The 18,310-nt window shown below is 33.6% G+C and overlaps 2 protein-coding genes and 1 long non-coding RNA gene across 3 annotated transcripts; all 3 read right to left on the reverse strand.

The window, feature by feature from the left end:
• Nucleotides 1–416: 416 nt before the first annotated feature.
• On the reverse strand, nucleotides 417–5,267 carry LOC129448704 (uncharacterized). Its single transcript, XM_073872528.1, has 7 exons — nucleotides 4,674–5,267; nucleotides 3,408–3,642; nucleotides 2,035–2,151; nucleotides 1,558–1,614; nucleotides 1,283–1,483; nucleotides 663–782; nucleotides 417–579 (listed from the first exon to the last, which is right to left on the reverse strand). Exons 2-7 carry the CDS (start codon nucleotides 3,579–3,581, stop codon nucleotides 508–510), a joined length of 741 nt encoding a protein of 246 aa, XP_073728629.1. The 5' UTR covers nucleotides 3,582–3,642; nucleotides 4,674–5,267; the 3' UTR covers nucleotides 417–507.
• Nucleotides 5,268–8,154: 2,887 nt separating this feature from the next.
• LOC129448705 (uncharacterized) lies at nucleotides 8,155–12,102 on the reverse strand. The gene is made up of 6 exons (XM_055211278.2): nucleotides 11,876–12,102; nucleotides 10,405–10,521; nucleotides 10,077–10,133; nucleotides 9,790–9,990; nucleotides 9,456–9,575; nucleotides 8,155–9,365 (listed from the first exon to the last, which is right to left on the reverse strand). Exons 1-6 carry the CDS (start codon nucleotides 12,047–12,049, stop codon nucleotides 9,300–9,302), a joined length of 735 nt encoding a protein of 244 aa, XP_055067253.2. The 5' UTR covers nucleotides 12,050–12,102; the 3' UTR covers nucleotides 8,155–9,299.
• Nucleotides 12,103–12,320: 218 nt separating this feature from the next.
• LOC141367303 (uncharacterized) lies at nucleotides 12,321–15,140 on the reverse strand. Its single transcript, XR_012371632.1, has 3 exons — nucleotides 15,052–15,140; nucleotides 14,815–14,871; nucleotides 12,321–14,734 (listed from the first exon to the last, which is right to left on the reverse strand). It is a non-coding gene; the product is annotated as an uncharacterized lncRNA (long non-coding RNA).
• Nucleotides 15,141–18,310: the final 3,170 nt, after the last annotated feature.

Below are 18,310 nucleotides of genomic sequence, written 5' to 3' on the forward strand. Positions count from 1 at the left end.
CATCCATTCATGCTTTTCCAAACCTACTTATCTAATACAAGGTCAGTGCCAACCACTAAACCATTTTGTTTTCCGTTATTTTAGTTACAATAACAAAGGAATATATATATATATATATATATATATATATATATATAAATATATAAAGGTCAATGCACATAACCTTTCTGTTTTAGTAGTAAAAAATTTTTCAGACTATAAACAGATGAAAAAGAAATTGTTATTTTCAGAACCCATGACTGAAAGGGTTATTGGGGAACCAAAATTGGTTCTTCTATTGCCAGGAGGAACTTTAACTTTAGCAACTTTATTTTTGATAAAGGATTTTTGAAGGATTGTATCAATAAATGTAGAATTTGAGCCAAAAGGCTAAATATTTTCAAAAAATTATAAAGGTGTTATCTATAAAACAGATGAAAGAGGGTAATGCCAAATTTATTTTTAAAATAACCCTTCACCTAAAACAACAAAAAACTGGAACTTCTTGTATTGCAACACATTGCTTTTTCATTCTTTAGCATACAGGATTGCAGTAGCGTCCTCGTTGAGAGGCTTGTAAAGTTGTGGGTTCTTCACAGACTGTAAAACCAGAAACAAACATTAGCATCTCTCTTAAATTGTCATAATTACAATGGATGTGATTGGATGTGTTAATGCAATACCTGTGCAGCCTCGATTTTCTCGCACAAAGCATTCAAAGTCAAAGCACAGAAGCTGCTGGTTACACAGAGCTGAAGAACTGCCAAAACTATCATCATGATATTTACACCTCTGTAGATCACCTAGATGGGAATACATCACAGCTGAAAGATTAGGATCCATAATGCCTACAAGACAATATGAACACTAGCTCTAATCCAATTTAAAATTAATTTTAACGTGTAACTAGTGTTCGAATTATGTCAAAGATTATGGGGGTCCCCTAGAAGCTAGCTTTTAATAAAAACCAGGGGAACTCTCTAGTTGATATTATTGTGCTTTATAGGGGGGCCCTTAATAAGCAGTGGTGTAGTGGTGCCTGGAGAAGTGGGTATACTCTTAAGCTATGCCCCCACTCTTTTAAATTAGAAGTGGGTATACTCCATGCCATCAAATAAAGAAGTGGGTATACTCCGTAAACCCTGCACTACACCACTGCTTATAAGAGGTCCGGGACCACCCAACAATTCAGAACACTGTGCGTAACTCCATTCGGTAAAACATATCAGCTCACTACTACAAATGCAAGAAAATCTGATACCGCAAACTTCCATTAAAATGAGCTGAAAACAAAGAAATCCACCTGATTGAGATGCCTGTAGTACAGACACATTTCATGGTCCTTCCTCTGTTCAGGTGATAGTGTTACAGGATCTCCATAACGTGAATAATAATTGTCAGCACAGTATGGTTGGTAACCCGTTACCAGATCCGCTGAATGCAACCCGCCAGCTGTGAGTGCCAGAACAGCACTGACTATGCTCAGAATCACTGCGATGATCAACTTTAACACACAAACAATATAAACTGAACAAGTTAACAAACTAAATCTAAGTGATAGATTTCATGCACACTTACCAAGCAATGACTGGGGAACTTTGCAGCAAGAATACACACGATTCCAACTACAAGAAACTACAGGACAAAGCAAAAAAAGAAAATACATAAAAAGAACTAAATAAGATCATCAATGTTTGAGATCATCTTTTACTATTATTGACCCATATAGAGCTGTGCAATTAATCGGTTTTTTTTTTTCAATTTCAATTTTTGCTTCAAACAATTACAAAAACAAGATAGTCAATTATTTCAACAATTATATGCGATTAAAATATAAATTGCGTGCTGCTGGACCAATGTGTTTGTAAGGCACTTCAAAGGCACCACTGCTTTGAGACGTGTAGTTAATTGCAACACTTACTGAAATAAATACAAAAAAATAACAGTGAATATAATTTTTTCCATAATCAAGCAATGTAGTTTACGTCTTAAATTGATTCTCATTTTTCTACATGAAGTGATATAAAAACATGAAAATAATGAGATTAATCTTACCACGCCACCAAACCAGAAAGGTGCTGCAGTGTGCAGAACGTTACTATTGTAATGGTAGGTGGTTACAAGAAAAATCCCCATTGCAATATTGATGATTCCCACTATCATCTGTATAATCTATAAAATAGGACATTATATATAATGCGTGCAGTGTAACAATTATTAATAGGGGAGACCGGGGTTGGTTGTCACAATTTTTACTCATGCATGAATTGCTCATCTTCAAAAAATCTTTCAGCAGTAATTCATGAAATGAAACTTTGGAGTCTTGGCTTTAAATGTGTATACTTTTTACTTTTCAAATGTATTGTAACAGGAAGTAATTAACCATCAAAGACACTCTGACACAACTCTGACACCATCACGGGGTTGGTTGTCACAGGGTATGGGGTTGGTTGTCCCTATAGTAATTCAATAGGATTTCAGTGATAAATTGGGATCTGAAAAGATAATGTGTAACTTTTTTGTTTTTTAAGCTAGAAACTGCAAATAAGTTTGAATATGAATCCACCCCTATGATAGTTGTTATTAATGCCCCTTATGTTTAAACAATGGGATTAAAGTGGGTGATCATCAGTTACTTGAATAGGCTTTATGCCCAGCTGCACTATGAACTTCAGCCAGCTCCTTGTTTCCTGTCTTCCATTATTGGACAAACTGATTAATCCAGGTGTGTATGATTATTGTTGTTGTGACTACTGAGGTTATGCACACCTGGATTAATCAGCTTGCCAAACAATGGCAGACAGGAAACAAGAAGCTAGCCGAAGTTCAGGAAGTAGTGCAGCTGGCCATAAAGCCCATTGTCTACTGTGTTGAGAAATAAAATGAAATATTTTTTAGTGTTAAAACCTCTTTATTTAATGCTTTATTTATTTAATTTTAACAGCAAACAAAAACAGACAAACAGTCTTAAAAGGTCTACATGTCCAATATTCTTATGTGACAACCAACCCCGCAAGCTATGTGACAACCATCCCCAACTGACTTCTTGACAAACATGATAAGCTAGCTGTCACACGGCTTTAACTTGATCGCTAAAAGATGACTCAAAATAAAGCTACTACTTTTAGCTTTTTAATGAGTGTTTTGTTTTTGAATGATTAATATCCTACAAGATCTCAACACAAAAACAACACCAACATGAAAATTTACTCTGACCCATAAAAATAAAAAATTGTCTCCTAACCTCAATGTTTTGTGTCTGCTCAGCAAAATTTCAAGTGCAAATGAGTAAGCTATTAAAGGCTAACAAATTGATATCAAAATTGTACCACAGTGCCATGTAGTATGTCTGGAATAAGCAGTGTGACAACCAACCCGTGAGACAACCAGCCCCGGTCTCCCCTATATTAAAAAAAACAAATACTCACCCCAAGAGCTGTCAGAGTTTCTGTCAGTTTTCCTTTCATATCGTGAGCTACAGAACACACTGGACTGTAGCACATGGTACCCAGTATCTGACACAGAATGGGCCATTTACTCTTTGGGTTTGAGGTGACAGTGATAACAGTCACCCCGTCACCTTTAGACATTGTCAGAGACATCCTGAAGCTCTGAACAGACAGAAGTGATGACGTTCAACCTTCGTAGGTAATAATAGACAACTTGCTGTGTGTGACAAGCAAAGTAGTAGCAGAACATAATGCATACATCTTTTCTATTTAATGGACAAATTTTCAGGCTATCTTAAGTTAAGGATATACAAGTAAGGCACATTTACCAGAAAAGTAGACAGAAAACATAAGAAGTTATGGCCGAAAGAAACAGAGATGTCTGATAGTAGGGCTGTCACGATTATGAATTTTGGCTGACGGTTATTTGTCTAATAAATTGCGAAGATTATGGCGATTAATTGCCTGTTTTATTGCTCTGACATTTAATTCTCATACATTTTTTTGTTCACAGGCGCTGCAGCTCCCCCTTGTGTTTTTTAGAGAGATGCACAATCATTGCGGTGATCTGAAATAACCACGATGAGGTCAAACAATGGCGAGGAGATGATTATTTAATCATTGTGACAGCCCTAAGTGATAGTGATATAGTTAACACACAATTTATTATTATTTATTAAAGAATATTATTCAGCATAGGGTTGTTTTTTTAAATCCATATAGGAATATATCGTCAAACAAACAAGCTTTTGAATGTGTCCACCATCCTTATTGCCCAAATGTAAGAGTTTAATGGGGCATGTTGTCACACTATAGGCTGTTGGGGGCTGCTTCTTATTTACACAAATGTTAACTGACACAGTGTCAGTATGAAATGTTTTTTTTCACACACTTATCAGATATGGACAACATTAAAAACTATTTAAAAAAAAAACACATTTTCGTAATATAATTGAACTCTGCCTGCATGCATTCATGTGTGGTATGTCAGGCTATTTACCAAATAACTATAAATATGAAAATACACAAACACTCACAGCTAAAAAAAACTGATATTTAAATTTCTAAAGAAGTTTTAAAATACAATTGATGGTTATTGAAATGTTGTTTAAGTTTTGTAGGAGGAAACTCACAGTTACCGTCTGCTGAACAAGGAAGTTATTAAGATTTACAGGTTCACATTTTTGTTCATTCACAAAAGTTTAAAGTGTGAGAGTTTTGCGGATGAAAAAAAAAGTTAACTCACCGTGTTTGTACTTCAGTCTAGAGTAAAGTTAAATTCTCATCTATGAAGTCTTGTATAGAAATGTTTTCAGATGCATCAAACCAACTGAGTCACATGATTTTAGCTAAATGCCAACACCCTATGAATTGTTTGAATAATTGTTTGCCAACAAAACTGGTTTTCAGTATTAAATGTAACTGTAAAAAAATGTCTGTAGAAATTACAGTATTTCTGGGTATTACTTGAAACTAGCTGCCAGTAACTTATTTACTGCAGATTTTACATTTATGTTATTTACTGGCAACAGTTTGTTCAAAGTTAAATAAACATGAAACATTTTCAGTCGTTACTACAGTAAGTTACTGGCAACCAACTGCACAATTACAGCTAATTTTTACAGTGTAGTTCTAAATGTTTGGGAGAAGTCTAAGCATTCAGGGCTGCCAATCATCATTATGAGCGTATATAAGGCAGCCTCCAGTCCTCCGCATCCAGCTGCAATTCTTCCAGCATCCCTCCTCCTCCTAATCTCCTTCTTTACTGCTCTCGTGCAGTTCTGTTGTTGTGAAACGATTCATAATGATCTGGTTTGACACCAGAGGGAGCTCATCCTGAAGTGAACCCTTTAACCGACCTTATAAAATCACAAATGTTTTTCAATGGTTATTTAATAAAAACTAGCTATATAATGGTCTCTGTGTGCCTTTTAAAATTAAAGATCACTACAAGGTTTCTTGTCAAACAAAAACAAATAGTTACTCGATACAAATCTTAAAAAAGTTGTAATAACAAACTCTCATAGCACATAAACCATACAGTTTAAATTACATGATATAATTACATCATCACACAATGCATGTACTCAAAGTGAGAAGTGGTCATATGGTTAACAGGAGCAAGATGCAGAGCGATTGCAAATCTGTTCCCTTTCAAACAATGAAATATTGTAGTGTGTGTCAAATAGTTGTTGGCATCATTAACAATGTTTAAGGTTACTGGTGCATCCACAAAGTGTCTTTTTATTTTTGCATGCAGAAAATAGAAGTCATGAGAAAATAGGCATACACAATATGTTATGCCCAAAATAGCTTTGTATCATATTACAGTGAGGAGATTTCAACACCATTGTAATCCAATGAAGTGCTAAAAAAGCTACCTTGACATCTGTTTTGTTTGAAAGTAGTTTTGTTTGTTTCTGGTAATGACACCTGAACTACTTTTATTAGTTATGTGGGAGTACACAGTACAGTATGGGGGGAGGGGATCTTGTATTTGGTTTATTCCTAACTTATCAATCCCTAAACTATTAAGTTAAATCTGATGGTGAATTTTTCTGTACTCTTGCATAATCTTTCTAAACTTTTACTATAAGTATTCAGTTGTAAATCACTGTAAAAAAATGCAATGCAGCATGAAATTAAACTAAGTTTAAGTTTTGGCCTGTGAAAATTTGACATAACTTATAAAATCAAGTTGAAATTGTTCAGCTTAATTTTTTAAGTTCAAGTAACATAAAAATATATGTTGATTTGACAAAAATTCTTCATATTTTATTCATAATATATTCATACTTTTTACAATCTGGTAAAATGGCTTCTCCGAACATATACAGTATTTTGTAAGTACCATATACTCGACCATACATTATATAGTAGTCAACATTTGAAGTAGATCAAAAACATTCATTAAAGTTGTCCTAAGACAAAAACGGGTTTTGGCTATTGGTTTTAAGACAACTTTTAGGAAAGGTTTTGATCCACTTCAAATGTTGACTAGTGTACAAATTTGACCCAATCTGTGAAGTCATTTTACTGTTGTCTACATTAAAGCATCCTATACAGGCCCGGAGTGGGTAATCGGGAGAACCGGGAGGATTCCCGGTGGGCCGCTTCACTTTTGGGCCGATCGAGTTTTTTTGTTTTTTTTTTTACATGTGTCACGTTAGTGAGTCTATCTTCTCTTAAATGACACTTCACACGTTTCGCATTGACACTGCAGCGCGCAGCCTCTGCATGGGTTGTACCATGTGAAGGAGTTTTCCCCTCCCCTCCCATAGAGTTGGTTCGGTCCATAGCACGTCTTTTCCAAAACTTTTCTCCGGTAGGCTGAGCCGGCCCTACCGTAACAAAACGCGTCTGAGAGGAGGAGGGCGTAAAAAAACAGGTTGAAGAAAAAAGCCATTGTAGGAGGATGCTGCCAAATGTGCCAAACTTACAGATTTATTTTCAAGAGGACAAACAAAAGTGACAACAGGTAACTTAAAGAGAAATAAGCCTAGTAATGGTTAGCATTAGCAACTTAATTATTCGGCTAATACCGTTTTCAAACTATTAACAAGCCAACATTTTTTTTGTTAAAATATTAGCCTTTTGTGTATACATGCGATTCATAGACTTTGCAAATATTATGCAAGCAGTTTCTGAGCAGCAGATAAGCCAGTTCCCCGCTAAAAACGAGGAGGCAATGAGTAAACAATATGAATTAAAGTTATTTAACCCTCAGGTTGTGTTCAGAACCATATAACACCTTTTGTGTTCCCAGTCAAAAATGAGCAGCCTAAAAAAAGCTTATAAATCACTTTTTATGCTATATATTTACCCAATATTGGATTTAATATTTTTGTCAAATTGTTTTCTTTTTAAATTAGGACTGGGTTTTATATATCTATTTGCACCTGATTAATCATAGCCCTCATCGCATTAGCAATGCTAATAATTTATCAACCTTTCCTTGTGGAATAGACTCCAAAAAGGGCTAGATTATTTTTGACCCATAATGGGTAAATATTCGACAGAACACGCTGCTGGGTTAAAATTGACCCAATGCTGGGTTGTTTTAACCCAACTGTTGGGTTATTATAATCCATGGTTGTATAACAACAACCCAACATTGGGTTATTTTTAACCCAGCATGTGTTCTGTCCAATATTTACCCTTTATGGGCAAAAAAACAACCCAGCCCCTTTAGAGTGTAGAGGAATATTTTTGTTAACTTCTCATCTTAAGTGAAATATTATTTAACTTTAACCTTATTTGTTTAACCATGATATTAATAAAAACTATAGTAAGAGCTGAACTGTTGCTTTATTTATCCAATTTGAAAAAAGTGCTAATTTGGAATAACACTATGGCTGAAAAGTGGCCCCACTCCGGCCCTGATCCTATATAATGTAAAAAACATTCTGTGAAAATTTAATTTTGATATCTTTAATATTGACTGAGTAAGATCATGTCAAAGATTAATATCAAACTTTGATTCTCATTTCAGATTATAAGACTTTAGCCTGGATTTCACAGACAGATCATTTATTGCACAGCTATTGAATACTTGATCCTGACTGGTGGTCAAATTTTTGTGTATTGAGTGCTGAACTACAACAAATTAAACTGTTTACATCTCTTGCATTCTGCAGTTCTTTCTTTTCATATAAAATAATTCCAACTCAATATGTTGTTGATTTGGTAAAAACCTGTGCAGGATAACATACAGTAGTCAAAAAAATAAGTGCTTTATGTTGAGGTTTATTTTAAGATAATGACTGTCTGTATAATTTGTGGTAATATATGCAAATATAGTAACATTATTACACAATGTAAATTAAAAATTCAAATAGATGCACATTAAATGTTTTAGTTGCGGTAAAGGATTTCTTGTTTTTTGGTCTCATCATTTGGTCTGCCATTTTGGTCACCTGAAGGCAGGTGAGGGCAGACAGTTATAGTCATGAGCCCAAGCATAAACAAAGACTTAAATTTAAAAACAACAAAGAGAAAAGTGTAAAGGAGTAACAGTAACTGAGTTTAGAGTTGATCCATTTGTTTCAAACCTTATACACTGTAAAAAATACTTTGCCGCCCCAAATTCCCTGCTAAATCAACTCAGATTTACAAATCATGTCAACAGAGATGAGTTGTCACAACTTATAAAATTTTGTTAAGAAAAGTCAACTTAATAAGTTATAACAACTCACCTGTAGTTATAACAACTCATCTCTAGTCAATATAAATAATAGTAAGTTGAAATGACTTGTAAATCGGAGTTAATTCAACAAAAAAGTTCAAGGCAGCAAAGTATTTTTTACAGTGTAGGTTTTCATTTCAACTCTATACATCGAATGGGCTATGGTGGAAGTTTTACCTTTTCAAAATGTTTATGTTAAGCTTTTGTTTGGTTAATTAAATTAAACACTAGACATTTATCCTCCGACATTGACTGGGTGTCTAGTTATGCTTCCTCAATGGTAACTATAATATCCTGTCGCCACCTAGTGGCCAAATGTGTCATATCAAAAGAATGCCATTTTGTTTCTGAAATAATCTTTACATGTAAGATGAAAGCTATATTAATACCATATCAGGCCACATACAGGCAAGATTCAATTTTACAGTATATAAAAAATAAACTTGTCATAAGCAAAAACTACATTTATTTAGAGTCAGCTGTGAAAGCCGAAAACAAATTTAACTCATCAATATTAAAATTATTCTACAATGTGAAAATACTATAAAGGTGCTATCTGTAACATATGTGCAAGAGGTTGATGCTAACGTGCTCTAGTTATTTATTTCAAAATGCAGCTCTGCTGTAAATAATCCACCTCAAAAACTTTAACCTGTAGTGTTTTCATCCATGTTCATTGTGTTTCTCTAGCATGCAGGATTAGAAGTAGCGTCCTCCATGAGAGGCTTGTAAAGTTGTGGGTCCTCCACAGACTGTAAAACCACAAACAAACATTAGCATCTCTCTTAAATTGTTATAATCACAATGTGATTGGTTATTGTAATTCTGGTGATATTTTATACCTGTGCATCTTCGCTCTTTTTGCACAAAGCTTTTAAAGTCACGACACTGAAGCTGATGGTTACGGAGAGCTGAAGAACTGCCAAAACTATCATCATGATATTAACACCTCTCAAGATCACCTAGAAAAAATCAGTGGCAAAAGACAAAAAGACCATAACACATAGAAGAAAGATAATATGAGTACTAGCTATAATCCAATATAAAGTAAGTGTGAATCTAAGCACACACTTAGGGCTCATTTTAATAAAACTACAGCTCGCTCCAAATTACAAATGCATTAACAAAGTGTTTCATTGTAAGACAAAGCGACGTACTGAAATTGAAGAAGATCACCTGATTGAGATGTTTGTAGTACAGACAAATTTCCTGATCCTTCCTCTGTTCAGGGGATGCTGTTATATAATCCTCATGAGGTGAATAATTATTGTAACCGCAGGATGGATAGAGCTTTGCGGCCAGCTCCACTGAATGCAACACAACAGCTGTGATCGCCAGCGCAGCACTGACTATGTTCAAAATCACTGCGATGACCAACTGTAACACACAAACAATATAAACTGATGATACTGAGAAAACAAAAGTGGCAATAAAAACAAGAGATGGATTTAATGCACACTTACCACACAGGGACTGGGAAACTTTGCAGCAAGAATACACACGATTCCAACTGCAAGAAACTAAAAGACAAAGCAAACAAATAAAAATATGAAAATACATCATTTGAAATCAAATTTGACTTTCTTTAGCTGCAAAACCCCCTAAGTGCATGCAAGCGTATTTTACAAAAACCTCTACTTCTAAAAAAAAAAAAACTATAAGTATATAATTATAAGTCCATTTAAATGTATCAGATCATCTTTTACTGTTATTATCTCATGTATGTCTTCAATGGATTTCACATGAACTGATTTAAAAACATATAGATGAGAAGAATGAAATTAATCTTACCATACCACCGAGCCAAAAAGGTGCTCGTAAGTCCTGAAGGATGCTAGAGTACCAATAGATGCTTACAAGAAAAATCCCCATTGTGATATTTATGATTCCCACGATCATCTGTACAATCTATAGAATAGGACAATATATATAATAAAGTTTTTTTTTTACCAGTGTGTACACCAACAGCTCCTCAGCATACTTTTTTTAAAGGTACTGTGTTATGCTGTTGTTGTACATAGTGTGATGTATGTAAATTATTTTTCCTCTATGGGTGCAGTGATGCACATAAAGGTTTTAGCTTTAAAGAGCAACTATTTCATTGCTTAATCTGTGTGATTATTGTAGTCCAAGAAAAGAGATTTACGTTGGAGATGATAACTCGTGTTATCGTTTACGTTGGGGTTTGTACTTTTTGCATATCGTTAACATGTACTAATACACACTTAAACACCAAAGAAAATGTAAAAACGTGAATCGGACAATAGGTGGGTGATTCTCACGAAACCATTAAAACACCACGGCACTAATGATTTTAGCTTTAAAATGTGTAATATAGTAACATTAAAAGCATCAGAATTAACACAATGCTGTGTGATTTCAACATAAGAATTTATAATTGGAAATTTTATCTCATTTTCTGCTGAAATTCTCATTACCGCAATGTGTCCGGCTGTGTTTGAACATGCGTTATGTTGTAATATAATCAAATTAACACAAAAATATTAAGAAAAAAATAAATGGATGTTTTGCTAGACTACTTTAGATGACAGAAAAAATATTTACTGAATATTCATGTATAATAATAATGAAGAAAAATTAGGAAAATGATGTGTCCATGCCTGATGTTCTCATCCTCCGCAACACTTTTTGAGAACAGTTTAAGCACACATACAGAATTTTTATCAAGTTTGATTTTGAGTGACCAAGCACATGGACCAGTTACTTCAAGATGGCTACCAAGTAAGATAATTTTTTTACAGTTAATTTGAAATATTGTCTTGTCGGAATGCTTACACGACATTTTGATTATCATTACCGCAACAGATGCTTATGTTAATTTAATTAATAGAAGCATAATACTTTGATTTTAAATGCATGTGCAGAATCTCCAAATTATGTTCTTTCAGGTTTCTCATGTCATTTTGAAAATATGTCAGTGTTGATGTTTTCTGACTGTTGCGGTAATGAGATTTTTTAGGATTTTTTTTTTATTATGTTACAAAAAGTGTTAAATGATAAGTAAAAGTTTTTAAATTAATGTTCCCATTTACTCCAGACTTTGCTTTTCAATGTCTGGTGGGAAAAAAAGTAAATTTAAGCAATTTTTACATTTTCATGCTTGAAATTTTTAAAACCAAGTTTTCGTGAGAATCACCCAGGTGCTCTTTAATATATAATGGCTATCAACCAATTAGCATTGAAGGCTGAAAATTATCCATTTCATAACAAATAATAATATATCAAAAATAAAGTTACTCACCCCAAGAGCTGTCAGAGTTTCTGTCAGTTTTCCTTTCATATTGTGAGCTACAGAACACACTGGACTGTAACACACAGTACCCAGAATCTGACACAGAATGGGCCATTTACTCTTTGGGTTTGTGGTAACGGTGATAACAGTCACCCCGTCACCCTGAGACATTGTCAGAGACATCCTGATGCTCAGGAACAGGAGTCAAACTGCGTGTGGGACAAGCAAAGTATTATCATCCTAACAGAACATAGTGCATATACATGCTTTTATTCATTAAATGAACACATCTTTAGGCTATATAAATTGAGGAGAAACAATGAAAACACATCTGGAACCCATATACAACATTGTTGTTTGGAGCAAAAGAAACAGGTGTGTGAGGTGATAGTTTTAATTTCAGAAAATATTATGTAAAAAGCAATCAATTTCTGCATAGGTACTTATGATATATCTAGCCAAAATATATGAACATGTCCACCATTATTATTAGGGCTGCACAACAAATTGCTAAATAATGCAATACATGATATGCAAAACAATAATGTTTTAGGTATGTTAAGCAAAATGAAAGTTATATAGCAAACACATTTCACATTCTTTCTGACCGTTGACCATCTTACAAACATTAATGCAAACACAAGCACTAACCATCTCGTGTGCCAGTCTCTTTGCTGAAACTCTGATTATATGTAAAAGTTTTGAAGCAGTAAAATCTTTAGGCTATTGCAAACTATCATGATATGCATATCTGGTTTAGTTTTTTTTATATTGTGCAGCACTAATTATTGTCCAAAATAAAAGGTGCAGTTTAACGGGGCATGTTGTCACACTAGGTGTAAATACTTAGGTAAGATGTCACAATGAAAACTGCTTTTTAGTGTCCATACTATTTACAGACACGGTGTTGGTATGAAATACTACCTACAGTAAAATAATAATAATAATAATAATAATATGCAGGTCTGTTATTTTAGCAAAATTTAAGCAGTAAGCAAATAATTATGATAAAACTAAGGATTTTAAAAGAGCATGAAAAAAACAAACAAACAAAGAATACCAAACCAGTGTGTCTTTTTTTATTAATTTAAATACTGTAACTTTTTAATTAACTGGTTATGAACAACACTGAGAAAACAGTTAGACCTTTAGGTTAAAACATACCATCATGATAAAATTAAATTCTGCCACCAACAACAAATATAAATATAAAAGTTTTTTGTGTGTGTGTTTTGTTTTGTTTGTTGTAAGTTTTTTGAAGCAGATGTTTGAAACCAACATAAGCATAAAATATATTTGATGGTTGAAATGTTTCTGGAGTTTTTTAGGAGGAAACCCACAGTTACAGTAAAATCATGCGGAGGAAGTTTGACAGGTAACGTTACGTCACACTTTCGTTTAATTACAAAGTTAATCTAATAAGAGTTTCGCGGATCATAATAATACATTTAATATGTCAACTCACCGTGTAGTACAGAGTAAAGTTAGAAATGTTTATCGATGTATCAAATCACGTGATTTAGCTAACTGTCGACGCAACGAATTATTTAACTATTTGTTTGACAGCAACATTTGCTTCGAAACGTTTTGTAATGTTATGTTTTGACACCAGATGGAGCTCATCCTCAACTGAACCCTTAATCAACCCTCGATCACAGATGTATTAATATATTTAATGGTTATAACGGGAATTGCAGTTTAACCCTCAAATGCATGAATGTTTTCTCAATCATTGATACATTCAGGTCTTTACTTAAGTTTATTTAACACGATTGGCTCTCTAAACTGCCCAAATAGTACAAAACTGTCATAATATTTACTGAACAATTCCAGAATGATAAATTAAAGCATGTTTTGTTATACTTTTTGTGTTGTTGTCATCAAACCGATGTTAAAAATGTACAGGGTTGAAGTTCCACAATAATAATTCAGTCAGAACATTTGTATTAAATAATTTCAGTCTATCCATCCATTCATGCATTTTCCAACCACAAAACAATTATGTTGTTCATTTGTTTAGTCACTATAACAAAGAAAAAAGCATGATAAATTAATGATAAAGCAGATATTATTTGACATTTGTATGTTTGTGATATTTTTAGTTGTTGATAAGACATTGATTGAGGAATACTAAGAAGCCGGAGGTATATTTAAAAAAAAAACAGGGAATGAGGCATTTAAGGGTTAATGGAAACTGTTGAGGTCAAAAATAGTTGATTAAGCATATTTTACACAAAGCACATTTAACATGCACATAACCTTTCTGATCTTAGTAGTTAAAAATGTTTTTAGACTACAAACAGATGAGAAAGAAAAAGATTTTTTCTTTTCAGAACCCTTGACTGAAAGGTTCATTGGGAACCAAAATTGGTTCTTCTATTGCCAGGAGGAACTTTAACTTTAGCAACTTTATTTTTGATAAAGGATTTTTGAAGGATTTTATCATTAAATGTAGAATTTGAGCCAAAAACTAAATATTTAAAATTTTTATAAAGGTGTTGATGTCAAAAATGTCAAATGTATTTTTAAAATGCACCTCCAACTAAAACAACAACAACAACAAAAATGTAAACAACACTATGTTCGAAAAGGGCCGGGATGAAGTAGAACCATATTTTTACAGCCCCTTGTACAATTCATACTCTAACTACATGATTTAATCATATTCATTGCACAATGTTCCTAAAATACATATTTGTTAAATGATGTGCAATTAATTCCAGTAAACACAAATATTTTTTTACAAAACAAAATAAAAAGTTGTTTTTAAATAGCTTTTGCACTGCTTTGAATAATATTTTCAGCATTTTCAAACACTGTGATTGTCAGAACATCAACAGCAATGCTCAGAATCAATGTGCGGACCATCTGTAACACACAAACAATATAATTTGAACAATATAAACTTAACAAACAAAATGTAAGTGAAAGATTTGATGCACACTTACATTGCTAGGACTGAAAAACGTTGCAGCAATAATACACAAAATTCCCGCTACAATAAACTATAGGACAAAAAAAGAAAATATATAAAAAGAACTAAAGACACATTCTAAAAGATCATCAAAGTTTGAGATCATCTTTTACTATTATTTCCCCTACTAGTTTACATCTTATATGGATTTACATTTTCCTACATGAAGTTATTAAAATCATAAGGATGAGAAGAATGAGATTAATCTTACCACACCACCAATAACAGGACTGTTGTTGTCACTTATAAAAAATCCTATGATATAAATGAGGGATCCCACTGTCATCTGAAAAACCTATAGAATAAAATATATAATATAGTTTTTTACTAGTGTGTACACCACCAGCTGATAAGCATTCCTTCTTAGGCAATAATTCAAGAGGCTGTGCTATATTGTAAATATAAAATTAATGGGCATTGTATATAGTCCAGTTTTTAGAAAAATTTTGAATGCTATAACTTATAATTATGATTAAAAACTAGGGCTGTCAATAGATTAAAAAAATTAATCTAGATTAATCGCATGATTTCATGAGTTAACTGCGATTAATCGCAAATTAATCGCACATTTTTATCCATTCTAAATTTACCCTAATTTAACACTTTTCAGGTTTTTAATATTCTAATCATATATACATATATAGATGCTTTATGCAAATGTATGTTAACAACAGCCTGTTTACATTTTAACAGAATCACCAGCCATTGTTTTGTATATGAATTTTCCTTTCAGAAAATTTTCTTTCTCCATTTTTGTTTGCTGCTGCATCATTTGTGACCTGTGCTGGCAAGTTGAGTCGGAATTAGCAAATTTAAAAAAAATAGTTGTTCATATTTTGACATTCTCTATTAAAACATAGAACAATGCATGATTTGTTGAAATATAACAAAATATGACAGAACCACACGTGTTTGAAGTTGAAAGAGTCAAATTACCACAAACATTTCCACATCCATACATTATATTACCACATCAATACCTTAAAATCACTGGTAAAACTAATAGATTTAGCACACACAAAGCAAAAACATCATCAATGTATGTTCAACTTTTTTTCCTTTTGTTTGATTGACATTGAGACAGACTGCTTAAAATCTAAGTGATCTAATATAATGTTACACATCAGATAGTTTTACCCAACAGTTAACCAAACATTTACTTAAAACATAACAGATTATAGAGCCTACCTGCGTGAATTCTTATCAAAACAGATATTTGTAAAACTGTAATTTTGTGTAGATGTCTATATATCCGGGTCGCGCACTCGCGCGTCTGTGTGCACGCGCTTCAGATATCAGTCAGTCAGCGTGAGGGGATCGCTTTTGAGTCTTGTCGCTCTTAATAACTCTTTATCATTAATCAGGTACCGAACTTTATCTCTCTGAATGACTCTTTTAACATCAAGCAAGTCCTGCAGTCTATTTTCTAAGTCATGCATAAAAGCGAAACCAAAATGAATTGAGCCGCATCTTTGTATTAGATTAAGCATTAGGAGGACGGTAACGTTACACCTCTCAGACGTATAAATAAAGATCATATCAGATGTCCAACGAGCATTTAGAGCATTGAATTTGGTAGACGATTTGCTTAATGTTCTTATTTCTATGAAAACCTTTTACTCATTTAGAGAGAGTCACATTTGTCTGCGTCTCTGTTCATTCAACTATATGGGCTGGACCAAGGGTCAAACAGAAATTGCGCGTTGCGTTAATCTCCGTTAATAAAATTAGTGGCGTTAAAATGAATTTGCGTTAACGCGTTATTAACGCGTTAATTTTGACAGCCCTATTAAAAACACAAATATTATTATTCCTCTATGACTGCAGTGTAACAATTATTAAAGAGCCACACAGATCCAAAATCGAAACTAACCTTTATTGCAGTGTGTCATTTAGCTGTCCATCAATGTAAACAACGTGTAAAGTAGTTGAACCAAAAAGTGCACGATTAATAAAGTTATTGGCTTCTAAAGCAGGGAGTCAACTCTGAATCGCTGAAACGAGTCGTTATAGGGAGTGAGTCTTCTTCCTGATATTTGCCACATCACACGAAAGCAGCCACGTCACATGAGATACGCGGGAGAAACGAAAACTATGACCCGCCCACAGCTAGTTAGTCTATGTAAACATCAGCTCACGCTGTGTTTTCATGTTTTCAGTTTGTGTTGTTTTCACTACCAAAGGAGACTTTTTCAAGGAGGGATATACTAAACGTGTCTGGCTGTGAAGAATGAAATTAATTTTTAACGGAGGGATTTAGACGTTGGGCAATGAAAGATGGTTCAGTACCCACTTTATTTGGAACAACATGAGTCTCTTAACCATAACCTTTAAGTATGATTATAGCTACATAAATGCTTAAATGAGTGTAAAATGTCTATAGTCGTTTTTATTGCTTGGATTAATGATGAATGATATCGTTGTTTAAACTCTAACTTATATACTGTCAGAGTCACGATAGCAAGCGGTTTTGCTATGTTAGTTTACATAAATGCTTAAATGAATGTAAAATTGTTAGTTTCTATCGTCGTTTGTATTGCTTGGAATAATGATGAATGATGTCTTTGTTTAAACTGTTAATTTACTGTCAGAGAGTCACGTTAGCAAACAGCTAGCGCATGCTCACTTACGGTTTTGCTATGACCCGGTTAGTTTACATAAATGCTTAAATGAGTGTAAAATGTTAGTTTCAATCGTGTTATTGCTTGGATTAATGATGAATGATGTGTATTGATGTTGACAATGTCTTCTCAGTAAATCATGTTAGCACGAGGTCAATACATGTTGCACTATTGTTGGTCTGTGCCACTAATCTGTGGTCTGTGCGACTGATGTGATCTGTGCAAAGACACTCTGTCAGTTGACCAAACAGAGCAGAGTAGGCTACTGAAAGGTGGGGTTTAGGCAGACTGAGTCGTTGAACGGCTTCACACGAATCGTTTGGGGATCTCTGAGAAATGGGGTAATTTTAAATTTATATTTTGAGAAAATGATTAGTGTTTTTTGACCTTGCATGCATTTAAACCTTATAAATAGTGATAGGGGACTTATAAATAGTGATAGGATGCTTAAAATTGTCATTTGACTGGCTCTTTAATATATCAAAAATACAGTTACTCCCCCCAAAGGATTTCACAATTTTTGTCAGCTTTTCTTTCATATAACTGTAGCACATTGTCAGAAACTTCCTGATGCTCTAAACAGACAGAAGTGAGGAAGTTCAACCTTCAGACAATCCTGCTGTGGGACAAGCAAATCAGTAAGGACAAGCAAAGTATTAAAAGAAAATAATGCATACATCTTTCTTCAGTCTACTTCTAAGGAAAAACAAGTAAGGCACATTTACCAGAAAAGTAGACAGAGAACTTAGACATAGTAAACGAAACAGGGATGTCTGATAGTGATAGTTGACACATGATTTTATTACTTATTATTTATTAAAGAATATTATTTAGCATAGGCTTTAACAA

Source organism: Misgurnus anguillicaudatus, chromosome 10 (assembly GCF_027580225.2).
Source record: "Misgurnus anguillicaudatus chromosome 10, ASM2758022v2, whole genome shotgun sequence".
Classification (NCBI taxonomy): Eukaryota; Metazoa; Chordata; class Actinopteri; order Cypriniformes; family Cobitidae; genus Misgurnus; species Misgurnus anguillicaudatus.

Excerpts from the sequence above, each read along its gene's own strand:
- LOC129448704 (XM_073872528.1), bottom strand. The coding sequence starts at position 3,581 with ATGTCTCTGACAATGTCTAAAGGTGACGGGGTGACTGTTATCACTGTC. Across the intron at positions 783-1,282 it reads ACTACAGGCATCTCAATCAG|GTGATCTACAGAGGTGTAAA; the intron begins GTGGATTTCTTT and ends ATTCCCATCTAG. Across the intron at positions 580-662 it reads AGAAAATCGAGGCTGCACAG|TCTGTGAAGAACCCACAACT; the intron begins GTATTGCATTAA and ends CTGGTTTTACAG.
- LOC129448705 (XM_055211278.2), bottom strand. The coding sequence starts at position 12,049 with ATGTCTCTGACAATGTCTCAGGGTGACGGGGTGACTGTTATCACCGTT. Across the intron at positions 10,522-11,875 it reads AAACTCTGACAGCTCTTGGG|ATTGTACAGATGATCGTGGG; the intron begins GTGAGTAACTTT and ends CCTATTCTATAG. Across the intron at positions 9,576-9,789 it reads ACTACAAACATCTCAATCAG|GTGATCTTGAGAGGTGTTAA; the intron begins GTGATCTTCTTC and ends GATTTTTTCTAG.